The sequence below is a fragment of the Episyrphus balteatus genome, chromosome 1 (assembly GCF_945859705.1).
Source record: "Episyrphus balteatus chromosome 1, idEpiBalt1.1, whole genome shotgun sequence".
Taxonomy (NCBI): domain Eukaryota; kingdom Metazoa; phylum Arthropoda; class Insecta; order Diptera; family Syrphidae; genus Episyrphus; species Episyrphus balteatus.
Window position 1 is genome coordinate 148,215,334 of NC_079134.1, and position 12,921 is coordinate 148,228,254.

Consider the following 12,921-nt stretch of genomic DNA (forward strand, 5'->3'; position numbering starts at 1 on the left):
TGCCGAGTCGATGGGAAATTGGGAACTGCATTGATTCATTGAAAGTGCTTTCCATTAAAAATCGCTAGTAAGTTACTAGTAGTACTTTGCCACCTCCCAAAGGAAAAACGCTTGCACTAGCGAGAAAATAATCATGGCACAAGATTACAATCATATGTCAACGTCTTGTCTATTGCTGTCTAGATTTTATCATTAGAAAAAGAAAGGGACATATAGCGCTATGTCAGCTATTACATGAAGCCTCAAGAGGCGCGCCTCTTTTCAAAACTAATGAGTGCAAGAGAGAAAAAAGATAAACAAAAAATTATCCGACCGGAGAGTCGTGGGCCAAAATTCTAAGACTCTTTTTTGACGTTTCTTTTTCCACTCTTTATTTTTTCAACATTCCCTTCCATTTCTTTTTGCTTCTTGGTGGAATACAACAACAACAATACTTAAATTAAAGGATAAATGTCAAATTTGAGTCTTTGACTCAAGAGGCATCGTGTAATAGTACGCGCCTCACAGAATGATTATCAAAAGAAAATTCGAAAAAAAAGCCTCTTGAGGCTTTATGTAATAGCCGACTATACGTTAACGAACGTATGTCGTGATTCGGTCCCAGTTTTATAATTTTGCAAAAAAGTGGCCAATGCAGTTAAGGCCTTAAAACAAAAACAAAAAAAAAAAAAAAAACAAAACTCCATCCTCCCCTACATTCTTTTATATTCACCATTCAAATAACTGTGGTGAGTTTTTTCTTTTCATTTTTCCTTCCAACATCTAACAGTTGTCACCCCTTAATCTGTCATTTGTCTTTGTTTTTTATAATTCTCTTCTTCGTCTGTCAAAAAAATTAACCAAAATTTTGAACAAAAAAAAAAGAATTAAGTAATTTTTCTATTATGTCTTACTTTTGTCGTTAATTGCTTTGAATTTCTTTGGAATTTTCCCCAAAACCAGATAAAAAAAAATAACAACAAAAATAATACAGTGAAGGTGATTAAAATCTCATTTGTTTTCTCATTTAATTAATCAACCTCAAAAATAATCATCATCTCTTTATTAGGCACTTTTGTCTCTCGTCTAGCATCCACGCGAGCAGATGTCAGCAAAAGACAAAAATAAAATACAAAAAAAAGAAAAAAAATGACGACTATATTTCCACAAGGTCGTCGAGTTATAACACCTAAATAAAAATTTTAACAACAACAACTTTTTTTTTACCTTCTCTCATGCATTTTTTTTCAATGGTGTTTGAATTTCAAAACAACAAATTTGTAAAGAAATTATAAAAAAAAACACCTTTGCGCTCACAAAGAAGTTTAACTTAAAAAAAAAAAACGAGACGAACACAAAAAAGTCTCCACGTTCTTCTTTCAAATGAAATTCCAAAAAACACTCGAAAGAAAAAAATAAAATTAATTAAAAAGGAGATTAATCCTTTTCAAAACGAAAAAAGACACCCAAGAAGAAGAAGAAAACAAAAAAAAAAAAAAATTAAAAGCTTGTGATGAAAAGAAAAAATATATTTTTTACAACATTGAATACAATTTATTGGAATATTTTTATATTTTTCGAGACTTGCCTTAATTTGATTATTCGCAATTTTATTTATCCAATTTTGTCGTCAATAAACTACGACATGGATTGGAATAATCGTTTACAACAAAATAATCAAGATCAAAATGATTTGTCTGAAGACTCGTCGACAAGTGGCGACAGTAGTTCGAGCAGTAGCACAAATAACAGCAGTGACGATGACATGGACACGATGATGATGTTAGATCGAGATGAATACGTTTTTAAAGCGTACGATTTAGTTAAGATCAATTATAAATTGCAAAAGTCTGAAGAATTTCCCGTGTCACGGAGTGGTCATCGGATAATTGCGTCAGATGGTCATTTGTATTCGTTGGGTGGATATAATCCGAGATCGGCTAGAGCAGCGGCTAGACATGGTAGATGTTTGTTGTTTCAGGAGCTGTGGTCGTATAATTTTGCAACGAAAAAGTGGAATTTGCTGATGGACAGTCAGACGAGGAATATGCCACAGGAATTGGCATCGAATGCGCTGGCGATACATAATAATCTTTTGATTGTAAGTATGATATTTATTTTGTTGAAGAAGAACTTATAATAAGCTTTTTGAATAATTTATAGCCTTTTGCGATTGGTATTGAATCTGAAAACTTAACTAAGTTGTATGATTTGTTATGATTAAGGACTTATTTCCTTTAGGTTATCTATGATCCAAAGTAAATCTCAAGTAAGATAGAGTTTAGCATCAAGCTCTTCTTTCGAAAATGCGTGCTTTTGGCGTCGATGAGTCTTTTCTTCATTTGATTATGTAGAAATTACCTTTCGAACCGATTAATAAAAGTACCCCAGGGCTCCGTTCTGTCTCCGACTCTGTTTCTCATTTTTATAAATGATCTCCTGTTTGAAACTTCTAATCCACTCAACTATTTGGCTGATGATAGTTGCCCCATGTTCTTCGAATGTGGATCTTGTACGGATAAATAAATATTAAATTCTGATCTTGATAGCATTGTCCAAAAATCGCGTAGAATTTAATGCTTCAAAAACACAATGGTATTTACTTTTATTAAAGCGGAACCTTCCTCCCATGCCACTTTCCATGTGTGGTACTTGCATCGAGTGAATCGACTAGCTTTCCGTTGTTGGAATTTGCATTACAAACCACCTCCTGTGGAATGAACACATATTTGACACCGCTTAATCCGCTGCTAAATGTTTAGGTTTTCTCCGAAAATGCAAGAAATTTTTCTCCCTATCTGATCTAGCAGTTGTTTATAAGGCATATATTCGTCCAAAGCTCGAGTATAACTCCCACATCTGGGCAGGTGCTCCAATTACGTCACTGAGTTTCTGGGATAGAATACAAAATAGAACTATAAAAATGATAATGTGATAGATCAATAACTGATACAATTACGTCTCTCGAGCACCGTCGTAACGTTTCATGTCTCACCTTGTTTTATCGTTATTTTAATAAGCAGTGCTCAGAAGAAATAGCTAGTTGAATTCCTTCATTCAAAAAATTCAACAAAACAATACTCGCGCTTCAAGGAATGCTCACCAATTTACCCAAGAGTCCAATTTCGGACGTATCGTCAAATACAGAGATTCTTTCTTCAGCCGCACTACACGAATTCCCCTCTGTTTTCGCATCACATTTCAAAACTCAGAACTTCAAAACTAATGTTCATCTATTTATCCTAATGCTCGTACTGTGTTCACCATATTAAAGGTAGACAAATCCCTTTAGAGCGCGCTTATTACATACAAAAAAGTTCTTGCAACATTCTATTATGCAAACCTGCATTAAAACCGATATTGGTCTGTCAGTTCAGGCGGTTTCGCTAGCTCTTGTCTTGTTCATATGTCCGCTATGCGTTAATGGAAATTTAACCTCATTCTTTTGGATAGAAATTCCTTGATAGAAACTTTGTTGACTTTTTTTTAACTTTTTATTTTTTTTAAATAGTGAAGTTATGAGCTACCTACTATTTTTTGGTTTAGCTCTATTCCAATGATTCCTTTTATGCTAAATATTCGTTTCTTCTTCTCAGTGTAGGAAAAATATTAGTTTTATGTAAACTCATTGCTTAAGATTTTCGACAAACCATCACATTTTTTTTCTAAAAGTGCTATTATTTCTTAATATGTGTCCCCTCTATAATAAAGCATTTGATAAGAAAATTGAGTTTTTTTTTTATGCGGCAACACAAAGAATGATGAAATGATGTTTAGTAATTAAATTACATTCAGGGAATTCCAGTTATTGGTTTATTCTTGTGACCAAAAATATAAATGATGATCATTTGTTCTCGGAGGGTATAATCCGAGATCGGATTATTTCTTTTAGTTAGTCATAGGATAAGATTATCTTTGATCTTAAATAAGAAGTTCTACCAATATTTTACTATGAAACATTGGTCTGTAAAGGAATCTAATCTAAACTAGTCTAATTTTTTTGTATGTGTCTCTCGTGCATTTCGAAACATAAAAAGAACTATGTCATCTATGTTATGTCGTCATCAAATATTGCTTAAGAACCACCTTAAAGCCTCAAAAAAGAGTTATTAAAAGTAAGAGCCTCCTTGTTATCTTTATCGATAAGAATATAAGTTAATGGTCTTGAGTTCAGGAAGTGACGTTTTTACTTTAAAGAGTATAGTATCGAGATGTTTATCGGAATGATTCCACTCTGGAATTAAATTTTACAGTATATGGCAACTACTCCCATATGAGGTGATCTTGAATAATTTTCACTTACTTGATGAGGTAAAACATTCTATGATTCTATTTTTGTTCTCTCTTTGAACCATTAGAGCATGTTCCTGTTACTCAGACTTGCATTTAAATTTAATTTTGCTTAATAAAGAGCAAGAAAAGCTTTGCGGATCATAATTGTATACAACTCAATTTCAGGTATTGAAATGTTTTTCAGAGTTGCAACTCTTATTTCTGACTATATTGTAAACATCTGGTTTTTGTTGCCTGATTTGGATCCATAGAAATCTTTACAATTAGCGATCTTCCTTCCATTCAAATGAATTCACTAATACGCTATGGACTTTAGTTGCCGCATTGAACACAATTATCTTTTTTTTTTTTATTTTTTTCAATGACTAAAAATATATCAGTATCTGTTACGGCTTTTTTGAACTTCATCCGTTGCAAAAAAAAAACAAACTTGGTTAAAGTTTCATCAATTTTAGATTAATAGAATATGTTATAAAATAATATTAATTTCCAAATCAAACGAAGTATTTTTTGTGTGAAAATCGGTTGAAAATTGGCTAAACCATGATTGCAACCCAGGTGCAAATTTGAATATTTGGGTACAAAACCAACAGATAAGTTCGTTTGACACCTATTTGGGGTGGTAGTTCTTTATGAAATTTCTGCTTTTAAGTTGAAATTCTCGGTCAATTCTCAAACATAGATTTTCATTCCATTTATTTATTTTGGAAATACCAAAATAGTATTTTAGAATCAGCCTGTTGTTGGGCCATTCCTTTTTAACTTTTAGGTCATTTTGACACTTGTTATCCAGTTTATTTCGTTAAAGAAGCAATCTTTTTTCTTGAAACTTGATAAAGTTGATGTGCTAGTTTTCTCCTGGACCCTTCATATTCTTTAAATTGATGTCAAAATTTTCGATATTTCCTGTGCTTTAAAAAAGTCAATTTAAATTCATAGTTCTATCATGTTAAGGTATTTCAAAGCGTTATCTAGGTATGTTTATGTGTATTTTTCAAAAGCGGTGGGTAGTTACCACGCCCTCTGAGACGAAATTCTCAAATCTACTTAGGTTTTTTCAATCATTCTCCGAGGTGCCATGGCGCAATGGTCAGTGCGATGGACTATGACGCCAGAAAACTAGGTTCGATTGCCAGTCACCACGACTTAAAAATAAAAAAAAAATTTCACAAATAAGTCACAATTTGCATTCTTTTTAAAAAATATCGAGTTTTTGAATAACACATTCATGGGATTCAAACTTTAATTAATCTTTTCATTGTTCTTAACTTGAACATCATTGTATTTTTTTGCAAGGACTTTTATAGTTCAACTCCTTATTTTTATTAATAAATATTTCATTGATGAGTTTAATAGAAACTCCTTCAATTAAATTCTTATAAATTCTTCAAGCATCTTTATTTTTTTGCGCAAAATATTTGTTAATTCTACATGTTCTTATAAAAACATTTTAGTAATACTTTTTTTTTCATTTTTATTCAATCATAGTCACATGGCGGCACTGGATATCCTTTCGGTGAATGCTGTTCAAATGATTGCCATATCTTTGTAACCGGCCAACATCGACGTGTTTTTCGTCTAACCGTCGAAGGTGATCTGCCCACAGCTCAATACGGTCCTGGTATAGTCATTCACGATGATTACCTCTACACAATTGGTGGCACAACAGGTTTTGATTATTCCTGTGATGTCTATCGTCTAAATCTGAAAACCAAAGTCTGGGAAAATGTTTACATTTGTCGACCCGAAATGCGTGATGACCCGGAAGGTAGATATCGCCACGAAGTAGTCTACGATGGCAATCACATATTCATCCTCGGAGGTGGTACATCAATGACAGTCTACGATCTACAAACAATACCCGCATTCAATTTGAAATCAAATACCTGGGATTATTTCGAAACCAAACCAGACCCAACAATTCGCGCAGGAATGCCAAAGCCACGCAAGTGCTTTTCATGTGTACAGCTAGACACACCAAACGGTGTGGAGGCATACATCACGGGGGGACTACAAAGTGATTTTCAAACTTATTTTGCTGATGTTTGGAAAATTAATTTCCGAACTATGCAATGGACTTTGATAAAAACAGCTGTGCTACCGCGTCCATTGTATTTCCATTCGGCTACAACACCTGGCAATGGATGCATGTATATATTCGGTGGCATTGAATATAATAAAACAGCGATGCGACGTCGTAACGATCTCTATAAAATGTGGATGACAATACCAAAACTTAGCGAAATGTGTTGGGATGCAATAACCTTTTATAATCCCAATCTAGATAAATACAAACGGAATTATTTACTAAAAATCGGCATACCCGAACGGTTTGTGGATCGCGTTATCGAACCAAAGTCTTCCACAATAAATAGTAACAGTTCGGCTAGTCCCTCCTTATCGAAACGTAATCTCTCGTTAACGGAGTGAGATTTTCATCAATTCTGTTAATAATAAAAAAAATTCTTTATAGTTGAATATTTTTGCTGAAATTGTTCTTATTTTTTTTTTATTATTATATTACTTTGCCATGTCGTCGATATCGTTGCTACTTATTGGAAACAATCAAGAGATTATATTACTTAGAGAAAATGGTTAAGAAATATTTTTTTCTAGAAATCATTTAAAATTAGCTTTCGGTTTATAGCTACCAAATATTGCTTTTAATTAATTACAAATTGGATAGAAGCCAGTTCTCTAAGTGAGTAGTATGTATATTTGCCTAAACACATAATATTTTCGAAACGATGTCGCCGAAGTTTTTATTTTTTATGATTTTTAAAAAATCCTTTTATTTTACCTATTTTATTTTTGTATTGGTAGATTTTCTAAAATCTACGCTAGTTGAGGCTTATATGCTAAGAGTATTATGAAATGCAGCTAATTTTTTTGAAAATAAAAAAATGAAAATATTACAAAAATGATTATGTATTTTGCAAATGAAAAAGACGAAGTTTTGAATGAATGCAATGCAAATATACTCACAGTCTAGGAATACTATCTTCATCGAAATATAGAGTTTTCTCCGATTTTAATTATGAGTCATTTTTGTCCTTTATATTGCTTTAATTTTGAAAAGTATACAAAATTTTAAAAAATATATAATTCATTTTTAAAGGAGAAAATATAAGTTAACAAAGGTTTTTGATTAACCATTAGGCTTATAAATCCACATCAATTATGAAACTCGAGTGTTACTAGATAACAAAAAGATCCAAGTTTTTTTTTATTTTTTGGAAAATTAAAATGTTCGACAAAAAAAATTCATTTGGATTAAGAATGAAGGATCTGCCTACACGAAGCTTGCGTAGGCATCAAATTTAATAGAATGCGAATGATAAAAAAAATGCATTTCATGCATACTTTGTGATGAATCATTCAACGAAGCTTTGCAGATTCTGAAAAAAAAAATGATTTTCTGGCGACTATCTTTCCTTTTTAGTTTTGGTCCATCTTGTCTACAGACTCAGTATACAGGGTGTCCGGTAGAAAATGGATAAGCCTGAAATGGCTGATAGGTGCCCTTTTGACTGTTCTGAAACCGAATAGAAAAAGTTTCTATCGCAACCAGTTTAGAAAATATTAGCTTTTTTTCGTTCAGTGTACTTTAAATTTCATCATCTTAGGTTTTCTTTAACCACAACCACGAATGAATGAATTTTATAAATTCCTTATTTTTATAATTTTCTACAATAATTAGCTCACTACATAAGAAGTTAAAAGTTTTTATTACTGTTGCATCTTTTCTTTAAATAAATTGCACGACTGGGGTCGCACGTACTTGCTCTTATGCTTAAAGTAACTATAATGTTAAAGCTTTTTATTCAAGAAATTTAAAATTCGATATTTTGAAGAAATTTCATAAGTAGTATAAAAAAATTAAATCTGTTTTTATAATTAATAAAACTCCGTTTTAAAATATCTTAAAAAAAAAAACAAATATGCCATTTTATTTCTCGTATAAAAAGGTATTTTTAGAAAAAAAATTTTGAAAATTGTAGGAGCCGTTTTTTAAAAAAATAATTTTTTATATATAAAATTTTTTTAACATTTTTCAAAAAAAAAACTGGTATGCCATTTTGAAGAAATAATTAATTTACACATAAAAACTAAATTTCAAAATTTTTCATTGATCCGTTTTCAAAAAATTGATTTTTCAAAAAAAAATTTTGAAATATTTTTTAAAAAACCAAAAATGCGTTTTTTGAAAATTTTCTAAAATTTTAATATTATCTTTACTTACACACTTTTGTATAAAAATTTTCATTTAAATCGGGTTAATTTTGTACGAGATATTCAGAAACGAAAAAAACCGTTCTATGACAGGTACCGTTAATAACGGTACAAAAAATATTTTTTTTATTTAAAAAGTTGGCCCTTATGTGTAGTATTACACACAAAAATTTTAATCAAAATCGTTAGAGCCGTTTTTGAAAAAAATTAACTTTTCTATTTCCGTTATATGGCAGGTACCGTTAGTTTTGGTCATAAAAAAAAAATTTCAATTTCCCCTCTAGGGAATCACCAAAAACTGCTAACTACCAAGTTTGAAGAAAATCACTTCACTCGTTTAGGCTGCAGCTCCAGATAGAGACAGACGGACAGACAGACAGACAGACAGAATTGCCGGACCCACTTTTTTGGCATTCTCCATCATCGTAATGTCATGTAAAATTGTTATCTCGAGTTCGATTTTTTTTACGAATCCTAAACTTGCCCTATCTTATCTTATAACTTTAAACGAGCTAAAATTGTTTATATATATATATATATATATAAATATATATAAAATTGGGATCTCGGAAACGGCTCTAACGATTTCGATGAAATTTTCAGGGTTTGTTCATCTAAGCGAGTAAAAAGTTTTGGAAGTATTTTTGGAAAAATCCGCCCACTGCCACGCCCACTTTTTGAACATATAAGTTTTTTCGGGAACGGCTCTAACGATTTCCATGAAATTTTCAGAGTTTGTTTATCTAAGTGAGTAAAAAGTTTTGGAAGTTTTTTTTGAAAAATCCGCCCACTGACACGCCCACTTTTTTTAAAATATATGTTTTTTCGGAAACGGCTATAACGATTTCGATGAAATTTTCAGGGTTTGATCGTCTAAGAAAGTAAAAAGTTTTGGAAATTTTTTGTTGGAAAAATCCACCCACTGCCACGCCCACTTTTTTAACATATAAGTTTCTTTCGGAAACGGCTCTCACGATTTCGATGACATTTTCAGGGTTTGTTTATCTAAGCGAGTAAAAAGTTTTGGAAGTATTTTTGGAAAAATCCGCCCACTGCCACGCCCACTTTTTTAACATAGAATTTTTTTTTTGGTAACAACTTTAAAGATTTTGATGAAATTTTGAGGGTTTGGTCCTCTCTTATATTAGTTTTTTTCAGTTGCTTGTTTTTTGTTCTGAAAAACCCTGTTTTGTTGAATTCAAATTGTAATATTTTGCGATATCTAACTGCAACTTAGAAAACTTTTATACTTTTTTGAAAACTACAATAACTGGGCAACTTTTTAAAATAATAAACCATTCTCACATTTTTTATAAAACTTGAAACTGTTAGTTAATTTGCACCGAAATGGCATATCGAATAAAAAATATTTTGATTAATTAATTGTTCCTAATTACTTGGCAAATGTTTTCGTAAAAGAATTAAAAAAAAAAAAATATATCAATAATGGGCGCAGGAAGCAAAATACTGTTGCAAAGTAGGGATTTTTCGAAATTTCACAAGAATTGCCTTAAATCGAAAACCGTAAGGATTTGGGATGAACAAGGTTCCAAATTCTGAGAGCCCTTAAGTTCCCCAATCAGCATATTTCGTTTGATCCATTACTTTTGGGACACCCTGTATAAGTAAATATAGAAAGCAGTAAAGCATCCACTGATACAGAATAAAACAGAGACAGGGATAAAAATAGTATTTCTTCATACTAAGCTTTGCCGACAAGGCTAAACTTGATAAAAAGATTAACTTTATATTCACCATCCCAAACTTTCTGACACGTAAATTAAAATTTGAACAAAAAAGGATCTCATTGCTATAAGCATTTTCGATAATGCAGATTCCTGTAACCCTTCTATTCATTGCTGATCGTATATTCAAACTTAAATAAACTGGATTATAAAGTGGGAATGTGATGTTTTGTAACCCGTGAAAAAACTGGTCATTGCAAACTTAACTGGTAGAACAGAATGATGTAGCTGTGGCTGTGTCTTGGTGCCAGAATACGTAGCTGTGGATGTGGCAAGGAAATTCGCTGTGGTACAAGTCGAGTCGACTTTTACTTCAAGCTACAAGCGCAATGACTTTTGACTTTTCTAATGTGGTTGCTCAGTTCAAATAATTTTTTTTTGTCAACGGGTTTGACATTTTAGTGCGCCACATATTCTGTTCATATTTTCTAGATTTTGAGCGATTTTATTTTTCATCTTGTACAACGGCGTTTTTCTTTGCCACAAGCGAATTTTCATTCTGTTCAACCAGTAAACCCACTCCAAAAAATTGCTGTTTACATTTCACTGAATGTTATAACAATTTAGGATACCGAGCAAAGCTCGGTCACCCAGGTACTAGTACCTATATCGCAAGTAAAAAATTTTGAAATTTGTTTTTCGATGCAAAATGTGAAAAAAAATTTTTATGAAAATTTTCAAACACCTGTGGTATAAAAAAAATCCATAGGAACGTAGGTGGCCAACTTTTTTAAAAATATGCGCGTCCAAAGGGGATTGCAGAATGTTAAAAGTTTTTATCAAATCTAGAGTTACTAGGTAGTTATTGGTACCAAAGTGCAAAAAAAGCCTATTAATTTAATAAATTATTTTAACTGTAAGATCTTAAGTTTTTCACATTGCTGCCACAAATGCATGGATTCCATACGTTTTTTTAATCAGTCATATTTTACAATAATTCTTCTTACACATAACTATTAAAAAAGCGTTATAACCGTTGAACAATGGCTATAAAAAAAAATAATTTAACTTTTTTTTTTAATGCAAAGTAGAAAAAAATATTTGTTTGCTCAGTTTAAGCATGGGAATACAATTGTGCATCGGGACAGCTTGTTTTGAGTTTTGACTTCTTAATGATCTCGTTTTAAAGAAAAATTGAGATTTTTGGTCCCGTTGCCCCAATCCAACCTCATCAAAAATGTTGCAATGTTTTCGAATTTTGTTCAATTCACAATCTTATTCGGCTACGAAAAACGTCCAATATTTGTTAGATGCAATTTAATTTACAGTTAATATTGTGAGCCATTTCTTATTTTATCTTTTAAACTGGTTATTAGCAAATTAGCAAACAAATATTTTTTTCTACTTTGCATTCAAAAAAAATCAAATTATTTTTTTTTATAGCCATTGTTCAACGGTTATAACGCTTTTTTAATAGCTATGTGTAAGAAGAATTATTGTAAAATATGACTGATTAAAAAAACTGATGGAATCCATGCATTTGTGGCAGCAATGTGAAAAACTTAAGATTTTACAGTTAAAATAATTTATTAATTTTCATAAAATTTTTTTTCACATTTTGCATCGAAAAACAAATTTCAAAATTTTTTTAAAGAAAAGATGCAACAGTAATAAAAACTGATGGAATCCATGCATTTGTGGCAGCAATGTGAAAAACTTAAGATTTTACAGTTAAAATAATTTATTAATTTTCATAACATTTTTTTTTCACATTTTGCATCGAAAAACAAATTTCAAAATTTTTTTAAAGAAAAGATGCAACAGTAATAAAAACTTTTAACTTCTTATGTAGTGAGCCAATTATTGTAGAAAATTATAAAAATAAGAAATTTATAAAATTCATTCATTCGTGGTTGTGGTTAAAGAAAACGTAAGATGATGAAATTTAAAGTACACTGAACGAAAAAAAGCTAATATTTTCTAAACTGGTTGCGATAGAAACTTTTTCTATTCGGTTTCAAAACAGTCAAAAGTACACCTATCAGCCATTTCAGGCTTATCCATTTTCTAACGGACACCCTGTAAAGGAAACTGATGGGTATGCCCTGTGTAACCACATACTAATTCCGAATTTTAACTGGAATATTTTTTTCAGTTCAGTTTTTTTTTTTTTTGCAAAATGACCATTTACATAACTTAAAATGTTTCCGAATGGATATAAAACGTCAAATAGTTTCATTACTTGACCAATGACAGAATTTTTTCGAATAGCCGTTAGAGTTTTCAGTTGAAAAAAAGGTTCCACATAGACCACAGTTACCCTTCAAATAAGTATTTTAAAATTGATAAACTATTCTAAATTCTATAACTGATAAGTTAATACAAAAATGATGTGAATAAAGGAGTTGTAGGAGACATGGAGGAATTGTTAGGGCATTCATGAGGGACATTCATTCCAAATTTGGTTCAAATCGTTTCAATAGTAAATGAGCTTTCGTTGAGAAAACAATTGATTCGGAGAGACAATTGGCTCTATCATGAGTTTGACGTGAACAAGATTCCTCCCGGTATAATTGAACCGGGAGTTCCGTGCGAAAAGTTGTTCACGTACGATTTTTAAATAATGCATTGTAATGGAAAAAAGTAAACATTCTTAATTTCTTCCTCCTTCTCTGGCATTCCGCGAACTTTTTAACTCCCTCCTCGTAACTCAAATTTCACTGAACCGATC

At 31.4% G+C, this 12,921-nt stretch overlaps 1 protein-coding gene across 1 annotated transcript; it reads left to right on the plus strand.

Annotated features, from left to right (window-relative positions):
* Positions 1-837: 837 nt before the first annotated feature.
* LOC129906776 (kelch domain-containing protein 10 homolog) lies at positions 838-6,750 on the plus strand. The gene is made up of 3 exons (XM_055982690.1): positions 838-978; positions 1,049-2,080; positions 5,761-6,750. The coding sequence occupies exons 2-3, from the start codon at positions 1,493-1,495 to the stop codon at positions 6,700-6,702; spliced, it is 1,530 nt and encodes a 509-aa protein (XP_055838665.1). The 5' UTR covers positions 838-978; positions 1,049-1,492; the 3' UTR covers positions 6,703-6,750.
* The last annotated feature ends 6,171 nt before the right edge of the window (positions 6,751-12,921 follow it).